Source organism: Marmota flaviventris, chromosome 9 (assembly GCF_047511675.1).
Source record: "Marmota flaviventris isolate mMarFla1 chromosome 9, mMarFla1.hap1, whole genome shotgun sequence".
NCBI classification, from domain to species: domain Eukaryota; kingdom Metazoa; phylum Chordata; class Mammalia; order Rodentia; family Sciuridae; genus Marmota; species Marmota flaviventris.
The window spans coordinates 29330796-29354795 of NC_092506.1; the positions used below are offsets into that span (position 1 = coordinate 29330796).

The following is a 24000-nucleotide window of genomic DNA, read 5'->3' on the forward strand; positions in this document are numbered from 1 at the left end:
CTCCATACATCTGAAACGGGGGTGATACCACCACCCACCCACAACGAATTCATCTGCATGAAGCATACGGAAAGGCATACACAGGAGGTGCTCAATAAGTGCCCCAGGTGGTTCATGTGTCCTGGGCAGCGTGCACATCTCCCAGACTCACCTGGGCCCTCGCCTGGAACACCCCATAGGTCTGTATTTTAAATGGTACCCACACTCCTAAGCTCATTTCCTTCAACCACCCCCACTAAGGAGCCCAGAGGAAAGGAATGTGTCCCATCCCTGATTCCCACGGCGCTCCCCACTGTCAACTCCACGTTATCATCAGAGGAGATGAGTATTTTTGGATCTCTTACTTGAGTATAAGCTCAAGGATGTCAGGGTCTGTGTCTGACCCATCTCTGTCATCCCTGCAGCATCTTGCGTGGTGTCTGGCACAGAGATTGTGGAAAGAAGATGAGAATCTGAAAGAAGGCAGGAGCTGGGGTTAGTGAGCAATGTAAGGCCAAACCCACTCTGGGCGCACCCCGGCACACAGGAGAGGGTTCAGTTGTCCCTATTTTAAGAATATACCCTGACTGCAGTGGGGAAGGGAGGCTGCCTCAGTCAGCCTGTCTTCCTCAGCCCTTCATTTGACTAGTTACTTGGTGCGTTCATTCAACAGTCACGTATCGACTATTTCCTTAAAATAAATCACTCTACTAAGCTCTGGAGATAAAGCACAACCCAATCTCTGTTCTTAAAAAGCTTCCATTCCAGACGGGGAGTCCAGTCAATAGGACATGGAGATACAGCAGGAGAAGTCCTATTTATTGTACGTAATCTATCACCTGCTAAGGATGAGGCTGCAGTATGCTCGGCTGGGAACAAAGTACCATCTCACGGCGGCCAATCCAGCAGGGAAGACAGAAGACCAACAGTGCTGAGAGCAGAGAACAGACAAGCACAGGGTGCAGAGTGCAGAAGTCATTTCTCACAAGGGGGTCAAGGCAGGCCCCCTCTCCAGGTGCCCGTTGCTTGAGGAAGGCTCGGGTGGTGCGGGGGAACCCACAGGATGATCCAAGCCAGCCCTGGCAAACCAGGGAGGCTTCTCCAGGAAGCAGGTCACCGAAGGAGACTCAATGACACGGCTGTGGAGCACTGGCAGGAAGCGTTTTCCCCATGGAGATTCCCAGACCACCCAGTCCAGCTAAGGGGCAAACAGGAAATGCACAAGGACAGACTTGGGCCAGCACCCACCGTGGGGCTCTGTGAACAGCAAGACAGACAGACCAGGGAGACCCTTCTGCTGGGCTCGGGGCCAGGCAGATTCATCCCCAGGGAAGAGAGCAGTGCAGGACAGGGTGGTTATGTCGCAGGGCATAACTCTGCCAAAGCAGGAACAGAGGATGCTCGGCCTCAATGAATTGGCTACGGTGGTCGCCAGACACCGCTGTCCCGGTTCACAGCTGGAGTCCCCGACCTCCCTCAATGAGGATCCTGAGAGCCACACGGGCAGTGGACCTGGGGCCTCCCTCCAGTTGGGAAGGTCCAAGCACAATGGAGAAGGGAAGGCAGATGCAGCCAAGGGAGGGGAAAGGAGAGGAGAACCTCAGGACCGTGAGGCTCCAAAAGGGAACCTTGGCCCCGCTGGTCCTTACTCCTGAGAGAGGAAGAAACGCAAACCCTGGAAAAACCCAAGGCTGTTAAATCAGACTCTAAAAATGGGACTCTGGAAGTCACCTGTTCAAGCCAAGAAGTCACCCAGCAGAACCACTCCTTTATCTTTCATCTATTTCTTGGGTCATCTTATCAGGGGATTTTTTTTCCAAACGCATCAAAAATAGAGGCTGGTTTGATGAACTCCATGCACCAATCACTGGGCTACCACAATTACCAACTCCTGGGCAGTTCTGTTTGCCCCACCCTTGATCACCCTCCCTGCCCTGGTGGGACTGGCTCCAAGCACACCCAGACATCACGTAATCAGATCTTTATAGACTTCAATACATATTTCTATAAGATATGGATTTTTAAAAAATAGTCACAATACCATTCTCAAACTTAAAAAAAGTTAACAACAACGTTCTCATATCATCAAATATCCAACCGCCATTCAAAAATCACCAATTATCTCAATTTCGTTTCTTAGGTCATCTTATTAGGGGATTTTTTTTTTCCAAACAAATGCAAAAATAGATGTTGGGAATGTCTTAGTTACTTGGAGTTAGGATTCAAACAAGACCCACACACTGCACGGGGTTAATGTATCTCCTGGCCTCTTTGAATCCATGGTCCCCTCTTCCTCTATGTTTCTTCTTAGAATTTATTTATGGATGAAATTGGGCCCTGAGGAATCCCCCACACGGTGCATCTGGCCGTGTGCCTCCCTATGGGGTCATTACCGTGTTCCTCTCTCCCCGAGTTTCCTATGAACTAATGGTGAGATTTAGAGGCTCAGTCAGACTCAGCTGGGACGCTGTTGGCAGAAGCACCTCTCAGTGGTGATGGGGGCTCCAGCTGCCTTCCATCAGAAGCCAAATAACGTCTAGTTGTGTCTCTTTTTGTGCAGCGAGAACTGGCTTTTGGGAGACTCCTATGACAGGTCAGAGACAGGAATCCCACCTCCCTCTGGCTCTCCTACTGAAGGCGGCCTTAGAAGCCAGGCTGGGATGCAGGCAGCAGCGATCTACAGGCTCTGTTAAGTGATTTGGAGCAGCCCAAGTGGGGAAAAGACCGAAATTTGAACTATCAGCAAAATGGCGGCGAATTTACCATCCTTCCCACTGTCCTTAGAGTCTCAGAAACTGGAAAGGGCCAGACAGAACAAGGAGAGGATCTTGAAAGTCATGCCATAAAGATGTTTCTGAACTCCTAGGCTGGTCCCCAAGCTGCACCAGGGTGGATCTGGTCCTAATGAGTGCACCAAAGTCATTGAGAATTAATTCACAGAGAGACAACTGGGGATACTCATGCAGGAAAGATCCAAACAGTGCCGCAAAAAAAAAACAGTCTGAAAACTATTAAAACCACGTTTCTACCCACAGAGAGTAGAAACATGCCGTTTGACCCAACCAGTCATTTGCCTACTAAAACAAAAATATAAGGATCCACAGTGTCGGACATAACAAACAAAATTCCCAGAATATAATCTGAAATCACTTGCCCCACGGAGAACCAGGATAAGAACACTCAGGTGTCAGACTTCCATGGCGAAGAATTTAAAGCAGCTATTTTAGGAATGCTCTAACAAGCAATCCCAAACCCCCTTGAAACAAATGGACACACACGGTCTCAGCAAAGCAACAGGAGACCCAAGAACCCAGAGGAAATTTCAAAAGGGAAAAATACAGCGTCTGAACTTAAAGCCAAATCCAACACTGGATAAGGTGGAAAGAAGGGGACCAGAGAAAGAATCAAAATAATCCAACCTGAACAAGAAGAAAATGACGGACAATGAACAGTCTCAGAGACTCGTGGGACAGTGACAGAAGACCCGACATCGTTGTCATCAGAATCCCATCAGGAAAGAAGAAAGAGGACAGTACTTAGAAAATACTGAAGAGTTGAAAATGTACAAAGTACGGCAAACGACAAAACCTCAGGAAACCCTGAACAGAATACGCCTGTGACACAGACAGTCAACACCATCATCTAAATGCGGAAAAGTAGAGACAAAAAGAGAAAAGAAGAAAAAAATATATACTTCAAGGCATAACCTTTGGGGAAACAATCCAAATGACTATAAATTTCTCTTTGGAAATCAGAGAAGCCAAAAAGAAGAGGCACGTTTGAAGTACTTAGAGAAAAGAAGGATTAACCCCGAATTTCCAACACCATAAAAATACCCTTCGGGAATGAAGGTGAAATAAAGACGTTATCAGAATGAAAAATCGAGGGAATCTGTTGCCAGAAGACGTGCTTTAAAAGAACAGCTAACGGAAGTTCTTCAGACAGAGAGGGAAGGATCCCAGAAGGGGACGTGGAACATCAGGAGGGAGGGAAGGAACCGGAGCGGGAACCGACTGGGTAAATACGATATTCTCTTCTCAAGAAGCCCTGAACATACATACACTGGAAACTTTACAGTGAAAAATTAAAACCCCATCTTGTGGCTCTCTTGAATGAATGGAGATGGGCAATGTGACACCCGTAACCTAATGAGCCCACAGTCAAGTCTCCACATTCCATTGAAGTGGTGCAACATCAGTTCACAGCTGTCTGAAAAGACAGACAGGTGGCTTCAGGGGTTTTCAGCCTGATCCATCACATAAAGCCCCACATCAATTTTCCACCCAAGGGTCTCCGCAGCCACTGATGACCATTAACTGGATCCAGGCTTCATTAGGGGTTACGAAACAGATATACATACCCTCACTCTACCGGTCCTCTATTAGCTAGTATTCTTACATTAAAAACATGTACTTAATCTTAAGTCTGCTCTCTGGTTACTTGAGGGTGCAATTCATACAGGAAAGGAAAGGTAAGTGTTTGACTCTTTCCTTTTATTTTCCAGTCTTCAAAAGAGTGAGTTAGAACCACGAATTTTAAATGACAGGTGTAAGGGAGGGTAACACTGGCTTAATCCCTACTTTCGTGATATGGGTATAATGGGTATAATGGTCTCCCTTGGTCAACTGAAGGGCAATATCCAAACATGGGAATCTTACAGTGCCCTGAATTATGGCAAGGAGCACGGGACGACACAATCACTTTTGAATATTCACATTAGGATGTGCAGCACTTGCTTTGTATTGCCCCTGGATTAATCTCGTGTGTGTGTGTGTGTGTGTGTGTGTGTGTGTGTGTGGCACTTCCAGCTTAGATGATAAGATCCCGTGACAGTAGGAAGCTGAAGCCAAGCTGTCCCCATTTCCTAAAGGACTAAATAAAATATAAAAGAAGTATGTCCTTGGAGATCCCAAGCCAAAGGCAAAATCCTAATAATATGGTTTTGCCTTTAGCCACTCACACTTTTGTTTTAGATCACTATTTTTTATATCAATGACTCCGGGCCAGCCACAAGATAAAACCCTTCTCGGATACTACGTCGTCTAATTCTTACAACCAACAACCACCCTGGGACGCAGGTGCTCAGCACCCGGGTCGAGAGACCAGGAAACCACCTGCGAGCAGATTCTACCCACACCCACCTCCAGCTGCCGTGAGTGACCTGCGTGCTCCCTGCCGAGGCGGGTGTCAGTCACCCTACCACCCACACAGCAGTCCCCCGGCTGTGCCAGGCCTCTGCCAGCTGAGAGCCAGAGATGACATGCAGCGCCAGGAGAAGGCATGTGGGGCAAACGTCCTATGTTCCTACGAGGAGGGGACCCCATGACTGACAGCTCCCTGAAGCTGCCCAAATAGCACAGCAGACAGATGCCCTGGGCTCCAGGGACTTAAAATAGAACCAGAGGCCAGAGAAGATCAGTGCATCCACACGATCTCTGAGTCACCGAGATCTTAAACTTATGTTTTAGAAAGAAATGAATTACACGAGAAAACAGTCACAACGAAGAGCACATCACAACTGAGTACATTACAGGAGTGTGTGTGTGTGTGTGTGTGTACTAAGTGTGTGCACATGCGTGTGTATGTGTGCAGACACACATACTTGTACATGTGTGGAAAGAGGGAAGATAGACTGGCACCAAGTTGCTCACACATTAACAGCATTTCACTTTGACTTACGGGCCGTGGGCAGTTTGGTTTCTTCGTTATAATTTATTTCCTAAGTTCTTTACAATAATCAGAAGAAAAGAATCTTATAAAGTTATGAGAGTGGTGGGCGGGTGGTGGACAGGGAGGAGTAGTGGGCAGTGGACGAGGGCTGCTAGGCCACTGCATGATTCTGCAGGAGGTGAGAGGGGTGGATACGTGTCACTGCACGTCTGTGCAAACCCACAGCGTGGACGACATTGGGAGGGAGCCCTAACATGTCCTATGGACTGAGGTGACAACGTGTGGCTGCAGGGTCATCAAGTGTAACAAATGCACTCTGGTGGGGGTACTGACCCTGGCAGGCTCCCAGGGGGAGGCGGGGCATAGGGGACCCTGTTACCTTCCTCTTAGTTTGGCTAAAACCTCAAACTGCTTAAAAACATGAGCACAGAAAAGAAATGTGTGGATCTGCTCAGTTCCCACAACAGGCACAGAGGGTCAAGTAGTGGAACAGGCACGGGGGAAGGAAAAAGAAACAGTGACCAGGGTGACCAGCAGCAGCAGGGACGAAGCACTTGCCGAGAGAGCTAGGACAACATTCAAGGTGGGACAGAGACACCTGAAGGTCACAGAGGCTGCAGTGTAAGGTCACTGTGGAAACAGGAATGCCTGCATGTACCCAGGCCAAACAGAAATCAAGCCCAGCACCAAGACTGCCCCGAGGCAAGGAGGGACAGAGCAGAGGTGACAGTGTGTCTGTGTGTGTGTGTGTACACATCTGTCTGTCCATATACTGATATCATGGACTATTACACAACAGGTAAAAGGAACCAGGGCAGACACAGTCAACAACGTTATCCTACTCGTAATTTTTTCAACAACATATTCTTATGGTCTGTATAATAAGCATTTTTAAGAGAGTTCAAAGTAGGAAGGAAAGCAAGGAAGAACATGATCACGGGGTACTGAGTCAGAGTCCATCAGGTGAGGGTTTGGGTGAACCTGGAAATGGCTCTGCTACTGGTGAGCGGTCTGGGCTCTCCTCACTCAAGGCTCCTCGTCTGTTCACTGGGGACAAGACACCTGCGTTTGTAGGGCTAGTGTCGGAACTGCTCAGGCACAGTGCACCCCACCCTGTACGGCCCCCGGGAAGTTGCAGCTGAGCATTCACAGATAAACACAAGGAAGAAGTGGCAAAGACAGGCTGTGGGTAGGAGCAGGAGAGCCAGCTGTGGGGTGGGGAGCGCAGAGATGGCGTGGCCAGAAGGGACAACCTGGCTGGCTGGAAAGGTCAGGGATGGCAGGGTCCCAGTCCTCGGCACTTACTGCAGTTCTCCTCGTCACTGCCGTCAGGACAGTCCTCAAACCCGTTGCACCGGAAGCGGCCGATGATGCAGTGGACGCCGCTGGCGCAGGGGAAGAACGTGGGGCCGCACTTGGACTTAGCTTTTGCTGCAGAGAGGAAAAAAGATGGAGAAACAGCGAGACGTCAATCAGGACGGTAAGGTCTCAGGCCACCGCGTCTTCCTCCTGTCCCCTCTGAAAGTGCAATGAGCCCTTGCAGGTTTACCTGGGGGTCCCCGAGGGAGGCTCACCCCCACCCCCACCTGGGATGCCCAGCGAGCCCGGACCCCCACATACAGCATCCCCGAGGAAGGGAGGGGCTGATCCTGCCCCACACAACCTCTGCACCCCCCAGGCACCCAACCCCAGGTGCCAAACAGAGGAAGGACTAGGTGGACGGTGAGCCCGTGGGCGATGGATGGAGCTTGCATCTCAAGATGCTGAAGAATCCATTGAAATTCCTTCCCGGGTGTCAAGTAATCACGGTTGACATTTAGCAAGCGCTCACTGTACCAGGCCCTACGCCAAGCGCTCTGCCCGGATTATCTCCTCTAATCCCCCCAGCGGCCACCCAAAGGGAAGGCATGCAGAAGAGCTCACGCCCGGACACGGCCTCCTTACAGAGGCTGCAGGCCAGGGTGCTCCTGCTTGGCTGGAGCCTGGGAACCTGGATTTGGGGAGGGGTCCCTCCACCGTAACTGAAGAGAGCAGCTCCCTGTGCCTACACTGTTTATGCCAATGGAACAGTTTGCGCTGAACACCTGCTTTCCTTTTGAGAGTCTGGAATCTGGGGACATGTGAGGCCGAAGGGGCTCCTGCAGCCGTCCAGGATAAACACTCTGGGCACTGACTCGCTAATGCGCCTGCCCGGTAGACAACACTTCACACATGTTACGACCCACTGCAAGGGAATCAGAGGCATCCTGTGGAAGGGACCAGGGCCTGCTCCGCTCTGGACTTCACTGCACCCCGGTTACCTCTGTGGATTCTGCTTTGTATCCTTTCCCTGAAATAGATCAGGGTCAAGGTATACGACTATACGCGGGGTTAAGTGAATCCTAGAAAAACTGGTGAATCTCGGATGGCCTTGGGGACCCCCAACACGGATGTCAAGTGCTCATCCCCTTTCATAGATGCATTCTGAGGATAAAGTGACTTGCCCAATGTCACACAGAGCTGGCGTGAGGCCCTGGGCACCCCTGACTCCAAGAAGCCACAATCCCAATCAACTCAATGGCACGGCTTCTCTGCCCAGGGTTTGTAATTTTCCACAAAAGAAGAAATTCATCTTGCCTTCCTGCCATATCAACAGTCTGGACAGAAACGGTTGATACTCAGGCTTGATGGAGTGTCCTGCTAAACCAAACGGCTCTGTGGGGTAATGCACTTTCTTGTTAATGGTGCTCACTGCATTGGTTGGTGATTGGGAGGTGTTAAGATAGGATCTGTGGCCACGTCCAGGTAGCAGGCTCCACTGAGCAGCCCTCTCGCTTCCTGTCTTAGAAGCAGGACCCACAAGTCCTCCCAGAAGGAAGGGCCATTTCTTTGGAACAAACAGGCCCTAAATCACCTCCGTGTTCCTGCCCTTTGTAACATGCCCACTTTGGCAGCAGCTGATTCACAGTCAACAGGGTGTAAAAGCCTGGGACGTGTCCAGGTTTTAAAAACCCACGTGGCCTTGTTTCCACCTGGAACAACCATAATGGTGTTGGGGAACCCTTCTCAAAAAACCCAGGAGAGCCCTGCCTTCCGATTCCAGCTCTGGGTCTAAGTCCTTGAGCAAGTTTCTAAATATTGTTGAACCTGTTTCTTCATCCATGAATTTCAAGTGCCATCTTTTTCCCAGGGCTCTGGTAAGTAGTCCATGAGATGACCTACATTAAGCACTTAGTACAGAGCATGGCATACAGCAGATGCTCAATTAGTGGAAAGATTCTGCCATTTATCATCATCACTAGAATTTTAAAACTGACCCTTCAGCTACTAGAACTTTTTTTTCCCCCAATTACCAGAGTTTAAAAAGCTCATTATGGAAGGGCTCTGTGAACGGATAGGAAATGACTCCCATGATATACTGTTAAGTGGGGGGAAAAAGTGCAAAAGAAGGGCCGGGGCTGTAGCTCAGTGGCAGAGCACTTGCCTGGCACGGGTGAGGCACTGGGCTGGATCCTCAGCACCACATAAAAAAATAAAATAAAGGCACGCTGTCCGTCTTCAACTATTAAAAAATATTTTTTAAAAAAGTGCCAAAGAAGACCTAGAGTATTTTGTCGTTCATATCGGAAGAGAAGGGGGTGAGGAAAAGAAAGAATAAAAATCACAACCATGTGTTGGCTCATCTGTACAAAAGAAATACAGGAAGGATCAACCAGAAATTGAACAACTGCAGATGGGTAGGAAAGGAACAGAATCCAGTAATAAGGATAAGAAAGGTGCATACTTCTGTGAGCGTATCTATGTGTACAGATAGAGTCAGTCCATCTACCTATTTACCCACCTACCTCTCTCAGTTCACATTCCGTCTCTCTGTATACACATCTGTCTCAGTTTATATTTGCATAGATAAACCCAGGGAAGTGTCTATCTTAGAGCCACGATAATAGGATCCAAAAAAAATTAACAGTTAAGATCAATCACATGTTGGAGAACTCAAAACGGAATTTAAGCAGTAACAAGTGAACACAACCTCCTTCTTCCACATGAATAACACCCCACTGAAGTGAGAGGTTTAAAAAGCTAGCCTTAAGCAACTGTGTACAACATTATTCTGACTGGATTCTCTAAGGTTAAAGGGGAAAAAGGACTCCATGTAAATACTGTGCTGCGGTTATATTTATCTTGCACAGGGGCAGGGAATTGCAATCCTGAAACTACCACTTGCATAGGCAAGTGCTGGACAAGGCAGTCCACCTTCTGTCCACAGTAAGAGCTGTCAGAGACGGCCCCTGAGGAACCCTGGGGCTTTGGCCTGGAATTAAAGGAATGGGTTTTTTTTGTTTTTGTTTGTTTGTTTGTTTTAAGAGAGAGAGATGAGATGAGAGAGAGAGAGAGAGAGAGAGAGAGAGAGAGAGAGAGAGAGAGAGAATTTTTTAATATTTATTTCTTAGTTTTCGGCGGACACAACATCTTTGTTGGTATGTGGTGCTGAGGATCGAACCCGGGCCGCACGCATGCCAGGCGAATGCGCTACCGCTTGAGCCACATCCCCAGCCCCAAAAGGAATGTTTTAAAAATCAGGCAGATAGACGTGTCTACTAGATGGAGAGAGAGAAAAACAGCTAATAAAATAAATATTGATTTGTGTGTGCAGAAGAGGGGTGTGTGTGGGGGGGTGTGTGGGTGTGTGTGTTCCTTAGCTCTTTTATTGGCAAGGACTAGAAACAAAGACGTCCCAACAGCAACAAGCACATCCAGCACTCAGACCATGGTTTCTAAGTACCATTCAACCAGCCCAGGAAGCCCAGATCTTAGGAGAAGTGGCTGGTTTCAGAGGGGACCTTCAAGATGAACCTCCAGCATCTTATGTTGCTAGAATATAAAGAAGGGTTCAAAGTGCCCTGGGGGCAAGTCGAAAGGCTGAGGAATTAACCTGAACTCCCAATAGCCCAAGCTGGAACAATCTGAGCAACCAAAAGGTATTGAATTGCAAACCAGAGGATGAGATGAACATCCCTGAGGCCCTCCTGATACCAAAGTTGGTTGAAGGCACCAGTATATGGTTGGGGAGGGATAGAAGAAATTCTCATTAATGAATGTAAAAGGGGTGCAGGAAACAGAAAGTCCCTCTTATGCAAACAGGGCAGTAATAACTTATAGAGGCAAGAGGTACCAATGTGGTTGCTAAAGTCAGAGGAGGAAAGCTTGAGGAGAGACAGGGTATCTGCAAAACCTCAAGGATCTCCCCAGTATGCTAATTAATCACAAAGGGGAAAAAATAGTGACTGAGAAACTTGGCAGGTGCCACCTTACCATGCCATCGTGGTCAAAATGAGAGTCACTGGACATCAGCAATACAGTCGCCCTCGAATGGGGAACAGAGGACACCACATCGCCCTCTGTGCTCTACTTGCCAAAAATACACGATTCAAGGTAACCATGAGAGGACATCCGACAAGCCCGAAGGGAAGGCCTTCCACAGGCTAACTGACCAGTAACCTCCAAGGTCACAAAGGCCAAGAAGAGGCATTTGCAAACACTGGAGAGGCCCCCAGGACTGGGAAGGACGGCGATGGAACTCCACCAGTGCCGATTCTCGTTTCGATCCTTGCTCTAGGGCTCTCTCAGATGTCAATCATATTAGTGGACAATGGACAAGGAGTCTGAGAACTCTCAAGACTACTTCTGCCCCTTTTCTGTAGGTCTAACATTATTTTGAAATAAAAACCTACGATCAGGCTCCCTGTGGAGTACATAAAAATAAAGTATAGAGCACGAAAGAACATTACCTATAATCCTCCACTCTGAGGCACCCCGAATTTGCATTCTTCTAACACAGCTAAAGTCTTTATACATATCATTTTTTTAATGTCCCAGGATTTTTTTTATTACACATTTTATTTTGAGAAACTTTGTGATTTACATAAAGTGCTAAAGAAGATCCCATGTACCCTTTTCCTACTTTTCCCCAATAGTAACTTCTCGTAAAACTATAGGAGGATGTCACGACCAAGACACCGCCATTGCTCCGGCCAAGATACAGAGCATCTCCATCCCCACCAAGAGCCCCCAGTGACCCTCGGACAGCCAGGACCAACACTCTCCCTCTTCTACTTTTCCGTTAACCTCTGGCAATCACAGGTCTGTTCTATATTTCTACATTTTTGTCATTTCAAGAATGTCATGTAAGTGGAATTGTTCGTCATATAACCTTTTGGAAATGGCTTGTTATTTTTTTCATCCAGTGCAAGTCTCTGGAGAAAACCCATCCTGTGATTTTGTAGATTAATTTGCTTTAGAACTACAAAAATACAAATATTTTCCAAAGTTTATTGTGGCCACAAAAATATTTCATCGTATTGATCAACAAGATTGTTCTATCATTTCCTCCATGCTGGGCACTTGGGGTGCTAGGGTCTGGATGTGGTTCATTCTCCTAAGGTTCCTGTGTTGGAAGCTTGGTTCCCAGGATGGTGGTATTAAGAGGTGGTACCTAGTGCAAGGTCATTAGATCACGGAAGCCACTGTTATCAGAACAAGTAAATGCTGGTCTCATGGGGGGAATTAAGTGCTTGTGAGAGTGGATTGTTACAAAAGAGCAAGTCTGACCCCTGATTCACTCTCTGCCTTCCTATTTTGCCATGTGATGGCTCCCTTCCTCCGCACACTCCTGCCATGATGTCATCTTCCATGTGACCCAGCCAAAGGACCCCTCACAAGAGCTGAGCAGATGTCAATGCCAAACTCTTGAACCTCCAAAACTGTGAGCTAAATAAACCTCTTTTCTTTATAAATTACCTACCTCAGATATTTTATTATAGGAACAAAAAAGCAGACAAATATACTTAGTTATAAGCAAATTTTCAGCATTATAAATTATACAGTAAAGAACATCTTTACATATAAAAAATTGGCCTGAATGACAAATAATATTCTTAAGCCACATTACTAGAAAGGGGGATACAGGGTATGAACATTTTCCCCCAAAATACATAATGTGTTAGGGAAGTGTTTCATTAAATATCCTACCACGGGCCAGACTTTCAAACAAAAACCCATTTGCTCACAAAATATTTCAGAATCTGGGCTGGGGCTGTGGCTCAGTGGTAGAGAGCTTGCCTTGCACCCGTGTGACACTGGGTTCGATCCTCAGCACAACATAAAAATAAATAAACAAAATAAAGGTGTTGTGTCCAACTACAAATAAAATTTTTAAAAAATATTTCAGAATCACACGCTCACTGTTATAAGTGATTATAACAATGGTGGGGCCCAAAGCCCACCCCCAGGTTCAGTGATTCACTGGGGGGAATCAGGACTCAGCGTCCTACCTGCAGCTAAGATCTACTGCGGCAAAAGGACACAAACCAAAACTGGCCAAGAGGAAAGGGACAGAGGTGAAGCCCAGAGCAAGCCAGATGCAAGTCCCCAAGTCCCCTTCCAGCTATTGCAGAGCAACAAGGAGTGACAACACTCGTGAAAGGCTGTCACCCAGGGAGCACGTCACTGAGCCGGTGTCCAGGGGCTGCCTGGGGGCTGGTCACATGGACATTCTCAGTTCCCAAATTCTCAGAGCCCAACAGGGAACCTGGACAACCTCGCTGCGGGGCCCAGCTGGTCTGACTCGGGGAGTCGCCCGTCAGCTACCGAAATTCAGGTCCTAACGACGGCCAAAACCACTCCTCCAGTGGGCCCTGGGAGGGACGTGGTGCTCCTTCTCTGCACAGATGCGTCTGGAACCTGCAGGGCCAGGTGACAGGGCAGAGAAGCAGAGGCGTCCCATTTCCCAGGGCTGCGTCTGCGCCTCAGCCAGCCCTGCATCCACCACGTCCTCCTAGCCGGCCCGAGGCCTCTGCCCACTGTTCCTGGGCCAGCCGGCCCTGCTCTGGTCACCTTTCAAGGGATCAGAGAAGAAACGCCACCTCGGGGCTTGACCTCCAAGCTGGCAGGGTATCCTCATAAACTTCAGCCTGTCACCTTTCCATGGAAAATGTCACTGGCTTGCCGTTGCCTTAGAATAAAGCCTGCAGTTTCCACTGCAGTGTCCCCCAGCTCTCTGGCTTCCCACGCTGCCGCCACCCCAGGGCCTTCGGGCTCCTCCACCAGGCAGGTCCCAACTCAGGGCCTCTGCACAGTGCGGTGTCCCTCTGCCGGGACGCCTTCTCAGGGCTCAGCATGGCCCCCTCCATCTTCCTGAGGTCCTGCCCTGCGCCCTCCATCACTCCAACCCTACCCTGCTCTGCTCTTCCACCCCAGGACACACCCTGACCTGACGTGACACCACTGCCTTCCCACGGTGCCACCTGACGTCCCTGCCACCCACTCCCAGGACACACATCTGCTTGAGTACTTTGATCCAGCCTTTTGAAGGAACTGTATGGAACAGGGCCCACGACTGGTGCCTAAAAAATATGTGCCACATGACCTGTGAGAGGAGACAGTGGGACTGGACAGTACCGGCAACCGCTTGCTACACACCTGCATGGGCTGAGTAAGCACTGAGCTGTTCTACAGACCCTACCTCATTCACTCCCCTTAAGACCCACTGTACAGACAGGAAAACTGAGGTCTACAAGTGAAGATTTCCCTTGACTCAGTTGCTTGACTCCCCGGTAGATCTCCCTACTGCCCCGTCCAGCTCCAAGGAACGAGGCTGCCTGAGACAAAGAAGTGGTGCAGATATGAATGATCAAAAGTGAATTCGCTACCACCGCTATTAGCCAGCTCCTCGGCCCCGCCCTGCGCCCTTTTCAGGAGTGACTACTGAGACATCCTGCCTGGTGGGATGCTGAGCTGCTGCTTGTCAGAGGGAGCCGTCCTGGTGATATCCATTTGCAACATCACAGGCCTGCAAGGACTACCGCTGGGCGGGTCACAGGCACCCAGAGAGCGTCTGGCAGGGGCACAGAGAGAAGCCGGGGAGAGCCTGTTGACATGGCTAGGGGCCACTCCCCCACACCACAGCCCACAGGGCCCTGAGGGGTTCCAAGCAAGGCCTGACTGCTCTCCTGCTGCCCCAATCTCCCAATCTCCCATTGCAGCAGCCCCTGGCATAGAGTGGACCCAGGCCTGTCTGTCTTTAAAATCGTCACGGCAAGGGGGACAGAGCACCTGTTCCACTGAGTGCTGGACACCCCCATCCCCGCCACAAGCCGTGCTAAGCTGCGTTCACTAGCAAGACCCCGGGGCTCTGCCCAGTGTTGGCTTTATTTTCCTGATCTGAGTCCTTCCCCTCCCTAAAGTCTGCTTGTCACCATTCTGGATTTAAAGACCCAGACGATAAGCCAGGGGCAGTGGCGCCTGCCTGCAATACCAGCGACCCAGGCTGTGGCACGAGGATCCAAGAGGAGTGCAAGTTCAAGGCCAGCCTCAGGAACTGGGTCAAACTTTTATTTTACCACCAAGGACATACACAAATGCACGATGACTTCCACTCACTATCAGCCTAATTAGAAGTCAGCTTTCACTCCAAAAGCCACAGTCTTGGCCAGAGATATGTAGTGTGGGGACCAGGAGAGAACTGAAGGGCACGAGGAGATGGCCCAGCATCACCAAGTTGTGACACCTTGGATGACATACTACCACCGGGCCCTGCTGTCGAGGGCTCCTTCCCCAGCCTCTCCCCAGGTGGCAGTCACACCAAGGGCTGGACAGAGGCCGCAGTGTGGGACCACCAGGAGCTCAGCTGCTCAGGTGTTGCACTGCTCAGGCTGTGGCTCGGGCTCCAGCCAGAGCTGCTGGCCGCTGGCTCTCCCTCCAGACCCCTGTGGTTGGTGCAATGAGCCACGGCTCCTCACCCACTGCTCCCGCCAACTCCAGCTCCAGGATCCTGCCAGTGTGTGGCTGAGGCGCCCAAAGAACTGGACGCAGGGGCCTTCCACTCTGCTCCAAAGTCACCACCCTGGCTTTCACAGACACAAGGCCGCTACTGTGAGACATACGAAGGGGAAGGTAAACACATCCCAAACCGTCCCCACCCGATCAGCACACCCTGGACAGCCTGGTAAACATGGTCTTGAGCGTGGTCTCCAAACTGCAGCACACGCAGGGGTCACCCAGACCCTCACGAATGCAGCAGGTGCGGGGTGGAGCCTGGGGTTCTGCACTCCTGGCCAGCTCCGGGCAGTGCCGCTGGCTCCGAGCACCAAGGCGCAGGCCAGCAAAGGCCACTGCCTCGCTCACTGCGGTACCTCCAACACCCACTAAGGTGCCCGCATGCAGGCTAGTCAATAATTACTGACGAATGCATGAGCAAAAATCTGAGTATGCAGCTGGACTTAAATGCCACCGTAAAACACGTGGTATTCTGAAATGTGCTCCGGCCACTTTGACATATTATGACATCTCTTCACGTCAATAACTCCTGGTCCACATGGCCACTTTCAATGGTGAAGGGTAACTTTACTGCCTCTCTGTATTCATGAGTCATACTGATGGACAGTTGGGGTGTTTTCGATAAGCAACGTGTGTCCAGCCGCTTACACGGTTTTTTCCCACTGACACAATATCTCCAGGAGGTCTAACTGCTAGGTCAAGGGACATGCATAGTCCACATTTTGGTATACTTTTGATCATGCACCACCTCTCCCTGGGGAACTGGTAGTCTTTGGGCCACAGATGGCTAAGAGAAAAGCCTTCCCACCCAAGGTCATGCTGAATGTCTCCTATTAGCAAGGATATTCCTAGAAAGGCAAAGGCTGCGAACAACCCACAGCTCCTCTGCATTTGGGGGAAGTCGGTCCTTCACTGCTGCCACGCTCTATTATCCTCCATCCATCTCTGTCTCCTTTCATTTTAACATCTGTGTATTTCATTACTCTGCAGAGTAGGGGACATTAGTGTCTGGTCAAGGAAACCATGACTCTTCTTTTTATCTTTCTAAATTTGGCCCGGGTGCAGGGCATCAATCTCTGCTGGAATTGGTTTGCCTGGATTGCACTAATCACAGGCTAATGCAGAGTGACTCTGTGCCTGGGAGCTGGTCCTTCACTTCACTTCCTGGGCTGCACGCACCCTCTTGTCTCGGGGTACTGACAAAGGACAGGGTCTCGCTCCCAGGACTACCCTCCTCGCCAGGGTTTCTCTAGAATTCCACGTCCTCCAAGGCAGTTTTGCAAAGAGCAACTTAGTGACCCACTGCAACCCAATCACGACAGATGCTTCTGAAATTTCAGGTTCCTGGGCCCCTCCCAAGGGGAATCTGCATTTTTATTAAGCACAACCAAGGATTCCCATGAACACTGACATATGAACATCCTTGCTAAAGTCTGCATATGACTTGAGTGTGTCCCCCCAGAATGTGTGTTGAAATTTAATCCCCTTCCTGAGGTAGAAACTGTGATATTTAAAGGTAAAGCCTTTGGGAGGGGATAAGGATTAAATTAATAGAGTGGGGCCCATGATTGAACCCTGGAGGCTTTATAAAGGAGAGGGACAGAAACCAGAAGAGACATGAACTAGTGGGCTCCCCATCTCTTGCCGTGCAATGCCCTAGATCGATCCCCTCAGGGACTCTGCCAGCCAAAAGGTTATCACCACATGCAGCCCCTGGACCTTGCACCTCCAAAATAAACTTCTTTTCTTTGTAAAGTTATCTGCCCTTGAAAATTTTATTATAGCAACACAAAACAGACTAATACACTCCTACTCAGAGATTCTGCTGAAGTCTTACATCCTCAGAGAATGACCTCATTATTCCTTTCTTTCTAGTACTGTTACTATACCAATCAGCAGCCACTACAAGAATCATGGCTATGGGGACAATTCTGACGTCACTCCTTTAAGTCAAGTCTAACAATGACATCCCCGACTGAGGAGTAATCAAAGGAAGAACAGCCACTGGCAAGTACAGGCCTCTTCCTGATCTTCCTCCATTTCAACAAGTTTTTTCTTCTTCCACATTTACACACAAGGCACAAAATGCTTTACATACAAAGCTGTACATTCACACAGAAATGGTCGTGCCCTAGCAAAAAAGCCCTTTTTGCATTTTAAAACTCAAATCAATTTTGTAAGGCTTTATACTTTACCTGTGCATGAAACAAATAGGTTATAGCGGGGGTAGAGGAGCTTTCCCTTTCTGTCCAATAGCAAAATGTTCCTGAGCATCCTTCTGTGGGCCAGGCACGGAGTCAGCTGTGGGGAAGACAGGCTCTCTGACAGCCCAGGACAGATGAGCCTCCGCATGCAATGCAAGGAGTGACCTGAAGAGGGAGCTATGAGACGCCTAATCTCAACCAGGTGAAGGCTGTTGTCAGGAAGGGTTCTCCGTGGAAAGTCTGCCTCTGATGAGATACTTAATCAAGATAGAAACTAATAATATTTACTATCTGAGACCTTACTCATTCTGTTAGTTCATTTCACTTAACACTAATTCACAGACTCAATGTCATACCTGTAGAAATGAGGATACCCAAGAGACACCTAGGCCACGTTTGAAAGTTTAGCATTCATAGAATTGTAGAATGAAGAATGTTCCAAGAAGCAAGAACGGCATGTGCAAAGGCCCAGAGGTAAGAACAACATAGAAATGAAAGAACAGAAAAGAGATCAGTGGAAATGTGTTTTCTCATGTCAGTAAAAGTGTTCAGCACCTTTAATTTAAAAATTGAAAACCCTATTTCTCATAAGAAAAGTGTTATGAGTCAGTTGCAATTCAATTCACTCTAAAATTGGTAGAACGATGACATACAAAAGTTTAAATAAGAAAAAATAAATTATGTAATTTACATAATATAAACCAATGTGCACACCTCTCAAAGCGAATACGCACATGTAGCCGTCACCGGCTAAAATTTTTGCAAAGAGCAATGTAACTGAAATTGCTAACGCATTCATTCTCCCAGCTTATTTTCTAAAAAGTCAAACTGTGGTTCCTTTTAAAAGTCAAAAATGACTTCATGGTTGGGAGCAAGAAAGCAAAGAGAGACTTACAAAAATAACAGACTTTCAAAAAGCAATCTGCCTGGGTTCTGTAAGAAGTCAGGAGAAAGGAGGAGATGTTCTTTCACTGTGATCCCAGAGCAGATGACAAACAGCCCAGAATGTCAAACAGACTCCGAGAACTTAAACCTGTGAAAATTCATTGAGCAAAAAGCCCTCAGATTGGAGTAGAACCAAGTGTTATCTTTTTTTGGGAGGTGGGGGGCCTCCCGGGGATTGAACTCTGGGGCACAACCACTGAGCCACACCCCCAGCCCTATTTTGTATTTTATTCAGAGACAGGGTCTCACTGAGTTGCTTAGCGCCTGAGGCTGGCTTTGAACTCGCTATCCTCCTGCCTCAGCCTCCCGAGCTGCTGGGACTACAGGCGTGCATCACCATGCCTAAGTGTTATTGATTGGACGAGATGATGTTTTATTTCTCCCTAAAATAACACATCAGCCATTTCAGACATCATGCTGGAGGGGTGTCATGGTTTAGATCTGGAATGGCCCCCCAAAAGCTCCTGTGTTGGAAGCGTGGTCCCCAAGGCAGCAGGGTTGAGAGGAGGGGCTTTTGGGCAATGATTGCATCCTGGGGGTCTCTGACCTCATCAGAGAATTAGCCCATCAAGTGGACTACTGGGAGGTGGGACCTACTTGGAGGAAGTTTGTCACTGAGGGTTCATCCCACAAGGTTTGGTCCTCCTCTGTCTCATGTTCTCTCTCCCCTCAGCCTGTTTCTGGCTGCCGTGAGCTGAACAGCTTTCCTCCACTGAGCCCTTCTGCCATGCTGATTCTGCCACGGAGCTGGCTACCCTGGATTGAGACCTCTGAAACTGTGAGCCAAAATAAGTCCTTCTTCCTCTAGGGGGTTGTGGTCAGGTATTTTGGTCACAGCGACGAACAGCAGGAGCGAAAGAGACACAAACACAAACTAACAGGAAAATACAAATGGAAAGAAGGCACGTGGGTGAAACAGCTTTCCCAGATGATTTGGTCATAGAAAATTCTTCCCACCCATCTGCTTTATGCCTAAAACAGAAGTTCTATAACCTGGGGCTGAGGTATCAGAAGGTATCTAAGGTCTGCATTTGTGTCCTCTCCCAGGTCTGCCACATAATAACAGCTGAGACCTTGGACCTGAAAAAGGGGACATCAAGATAACACAGACCTCAAGAGCTCAAGAAATAAAGTGAGATCTTGTGCCTACAGAAGGCAGCCTATCCAGCTGGGGTTCACTCACACCTCCACTCCCGGCAAGCCTCAGGGCCCTACAGGTTGCTCTTCTTCACACAGACCGCTGCCCCTGAGAAGAACCAGGAGGGAACACCGTAATCTCTGGACGGTCCAAGGCCTTGCTTGCTCAGTTATTCACTGAAGCAGCATTGACTCTAAGTCTCTGTATGTCACCCATATGACCTGAGCCAGCCATGCGTCCCCAGCTAAGGAATACCTGGCCAAGAAGCCAAGAAGGATAATAAACAGAAAACTGCAAAAAAAAAAAATGAGATGTGATAAATGCTCTATGAACTGAACAAGCAGTGGCCTTTCAACAGTTAATTACAGCACTTAGGAATGCAGGGATGGGGGTCAGCCTACCCGGGTTCAAATCCGGCTCTACCACTTACTGGTGGTATGATTCCTGGTTAGTTATTTGGCCTCTCTGTGTCTTGATTTCCTCACCAGGACACGGAAATACCCAGGAAACGGCACTGCCTACCTCAGTGAGTTGTGGAGTTAAAAGAGATAATGTAATCACTGCTTAGAACTTTCTCTGGTGGCTAGTACTGTATTAGCGACTGTTATCTATATCCCACATTAGCTATCATTATTTGATATTCCACTAGAAAATATATGATAAAAGACAGTGTTTCATACTTAGTGCTACATATAATATCATACGGTATCCACCATTGTTATTGACATCACTTATTATTATCATTTTTAGTTTCCACCCAGCAGTGAATGCTCAATCAATGAATGGGAAACAGTTTAAGTGCAAAAGGATTCAAAAAATCATGAGACTCCTGCAACCCGGGGAAGCCCGAGAGTACTTCCTAAAGCGTGGCTATTTCAGCTGGGCATGAAATGTCACAGGAGCACGCTGGTGAAGTAGGGGAGAGAAGGGCACTCCATGCAGGAGGAGTGGCAAGAACAAAGGCGCAGAGGTGAGTCAGGTCACGTCTCACGGAAAGGTCAGCGAGAAGCTGGGGCACCTGGAACATGGAGTATGTGGCAGGAGGTGAGTCTGGGAGATAGGCAGATAGGAGTCGGCACTCATCCTGGGAGCCAGCAGACACTTTTATTAAAAAAAAAAAAAAGTGATGTGTCAAGTCTGCTTTTTATGAAGAGAATGTTTATAGACCCATGGGATATTATAAGGCCATGTAAGTCAAAGAAATATCTTCTATACCTTCCACGAAGCCCTTAGGGAACGGAAGAGAGATGCGTCTACAATATTCTTTGGACTTTTAGAGGAAAAGGTACTAAAGACCACATTAGAATGTAAAGTGACTGCCAGTGTCTTTTAAAATGATATTAAGAATGACCAGGGAAAACATCCAGGCAAGTTTGGGATGTGGAAATCACAACCTAGAGGGTTTTTGCAGGTTATTTGTTTTGGCTCTCTAGAATGCACATGCATATGTGTGTGTGGAGGGGTTGTGTGCTCACACATTGGGATGAAAATTCCAGAAACTCCATACACAGAGTCTAAGTCATTCCCAACTGGTACATCTACAGACAGGTCTTGAGGGGATGAAAAAGATCTAAAAGATCATAAATAAATGTGGGTCTGCTAACTCACCCTCCCGAGGCTTTTCACCACTTGGTGGAAAAACTTAGAGACAGAGGATCTGAATCCCTGGGATTAAGAGCAGATGTGGGAGTAGAGATGGGAATAGAACAAAAATCATCGTTCCCACCTTGAAAAGAGAACTTCATACAGAGACAGCTTCTGACTCCATGAAAGGCGATATCCAAGGGACAGCTCCTCAGAAGTGTGGGAGAATGAAAAGGAGAACAGGGGCGGGGGGCTCCGTGGCAGAGCTGCTAGCTTAGCACGTGAGACCCCGGTTCAATTCCCAGAACCACAGAGAAAGAAAAGAAGAAGAAAGGAGGGGGGGGGGAGAGAAGGAGGGGAAAGGAAGGAAGGAGGGAAATGGGGTAAGTGGAGTTTGGTAAGGGGGAGTCAGAGATAGTTTTTACATTTGAATCAATTCAAACGATTTTCCACCTCGCTGGGCAATGAGGGTCATCTTTACCAAAGGGTTTTATTTTTTTCTGAGTTTCTACCCTCTCCTGTTCCCCTGGCCTCTGGCAATCTTTGAGGTTTTTCTTCTGAAAACATTCTAATTTCTGTGCATATTCTTTGCCTTCAGATTTGTGAAGAGGAAGCTGGATTCTGAGGGCTCTCTGGAGTTGCTGGGGTCTGGTTTTCCAGCTCCCCCAGACAGACAGACAGACACACACACACACACACACACACACACACTCCACATCAGTGGCAGAACCCTGGAGCTCAGAGTTGTCTAAAGGCCCATGACGTGAGGATGAAGTCACTTGTGACCCCACAGAAGCAGGGACTCCACTCACAAGACATGGGGTAAGTGTCCCCAGAGCACAGCAAAGAGGCAGGGCCCCTACAGCTGCTCTGGGGCTTGTATATTCTCTGTCATGATGTAACTGGAAAAGATCCCTTAGGAAACAACTTTAGCCCATCACAAATCTTGTCCAGGAAAGGTTTTCACCAAGGCATCCGGAATTTTCTATGATGCTTTCAATACCAGTCACGGGAATCGGATAATCCCACAGCCGTCATCTCGTGGTAGCTGTGGGGCTAACTTTAAAGACAAAGCAGCAATCCTCAGCTTCTAGCTCATCCTAAAAGAGAAGTGGCTCTCATTCCTGGCTGTACAAATCCTGGAAGACTTAAAAAAAAAAAACTGAAATCAATAGATCTGAAGTGGCCAGACTAACACCAGACAAAACAGAAGACAATCTCCTAGAGAAAGTAGGACTCTTGTGAGACAATGGCTAATCCAGCCAGAAGACATCACCAAGTGCACCTAAAGTCATGGCCTGGAAGCAGAAGCCGTCTGAATTACAGGTAGAAACAGATAAACAAACAATAGTCGGAGACTTTGATACTTTCAGAAACGGATAAAATAACTAGGCTGAAGATTAACAAGGAAGAAGATGTGACCAGAGCCATGAATAAACGAGGCCTGGCAGAGTCTCCACAACACTCCACCCAGCAGGAACCAGACACGCTCTCTTCTCAGTTGTACACAAAACACTCTCAGGCCATGAAACAAATCTCCATAAATTTAAAAGGAAAGAAATCATTTCATGTGTGTTTTCCAAGCATAATGGAATGAAACTAGAAACCAGGAACCAAAGGAAATCTGTGACTCACAAATATGTGGATATTAAATAACATACTCTTAAATTAATTCACAGTCAAAGGAGAAAGCACAGCTGGGCGCAGTGGTGCACACCTGTAATCCCAGCAGCTCAGGAGGCTGAGGCAGGAGGATCCCAAGTTCAAAGCCAGCCTCAGCAACTCAGTGAGGCCCTAAGCAACTTAATGAGACACTGTTTCAAAAAAAGAAAAAAAAATACAAAGGACTGGGGATATGGCTTAGTGGTTTAGCACCCCTGGTTTCAATCCTCCATAAATCAATAAATAATTTGAAAAAGAAAAAAGCACAAACAAAATTAGAAGATACTTTGAAATGAATGAAAGAAAATCATAACATACCAAAACTTAATGGGGTACACATAAAGCAGGGATGAGAGGAAAATTTATAGCTGCAAGTGCCCACATGAAAAAAGAAGAAAGATCTCCAACCCACAAAACTACTAAAACTAACAAATAAGTTCAGCCAAGTTAAAGGACACAGGAGGAATATACCTAAAGCAGTTGTTTTTCTCTATACTAGCAATTGATCCAAAAATAATTTTAAGAAAACAATTCCATTACCTTTGACACAAAAATAATAAAATACTTAAGAATACATTTAACAAAAGAAATGCAAGACTTGTCCATTGAAAACGGCAAAGCATCATTGAAAGAAATTAAAGACTTGAGTAAACAGAAAGACATCCCATGTTCATGGATTGGAGCATCTAACTTTTTTTTTTTTTCATCTAACGTATCTAAGACAGCAATACTGTCCAAACTTGTCTACAGACTCAGCGAGATCCTTACCAAGATCTCAGCTGGCTTATTTGCAGAAACCAAGAAGCTGATCCTAAAATATGGGAATGCAAGAGACTTAGAATAGCCCAAAGCATATTTAAAAAGAACCCGGGTGGAATGACTATCACATCGCACTCTCAAACTGTACTGCACAGAGCTAGTAATCAAGACAGTGTGGCTCTGGTGTAAGAATATACATATGGATCAAAGAGAATAACATTAAGTCCTTTACAGTTAATTGATTTT

General features: G+C 47.7%; 1 protein-coding gene across 4 annotated transcripts in view; it reads right to left on the reverse strand.

Annotated features, from left to right (window-relative positions):
- The window catches only part of Ldlrad3 (low density lipoprotein receptor class A domain containing 3), a 227692-nt gene that overhangs the window by 111455 nt on the left and 92237 nt on the right, over positions 1-24000 (reverse strand). For 3 of the 4 annotated variants that reach the window (XM_027936464.2, XM_034636216.2, XM_034636217.2), the window contains exons 3-4: positions 6955-7080; positions 345-452 (exon numbers count right to left, since the gene is read on the reverse strand). In XM_027936464.2, the coding sequence (XP_027792265.1) occupies positions 345-452; positions 6955-7080 (234 nt within the window). The remainder of the gene's footprint in view (positions 1-344; positions 453-6954; positions 7081-24000) is intronic. The other variant, XM_027936466.2, reaches the window with a different exon arrangement.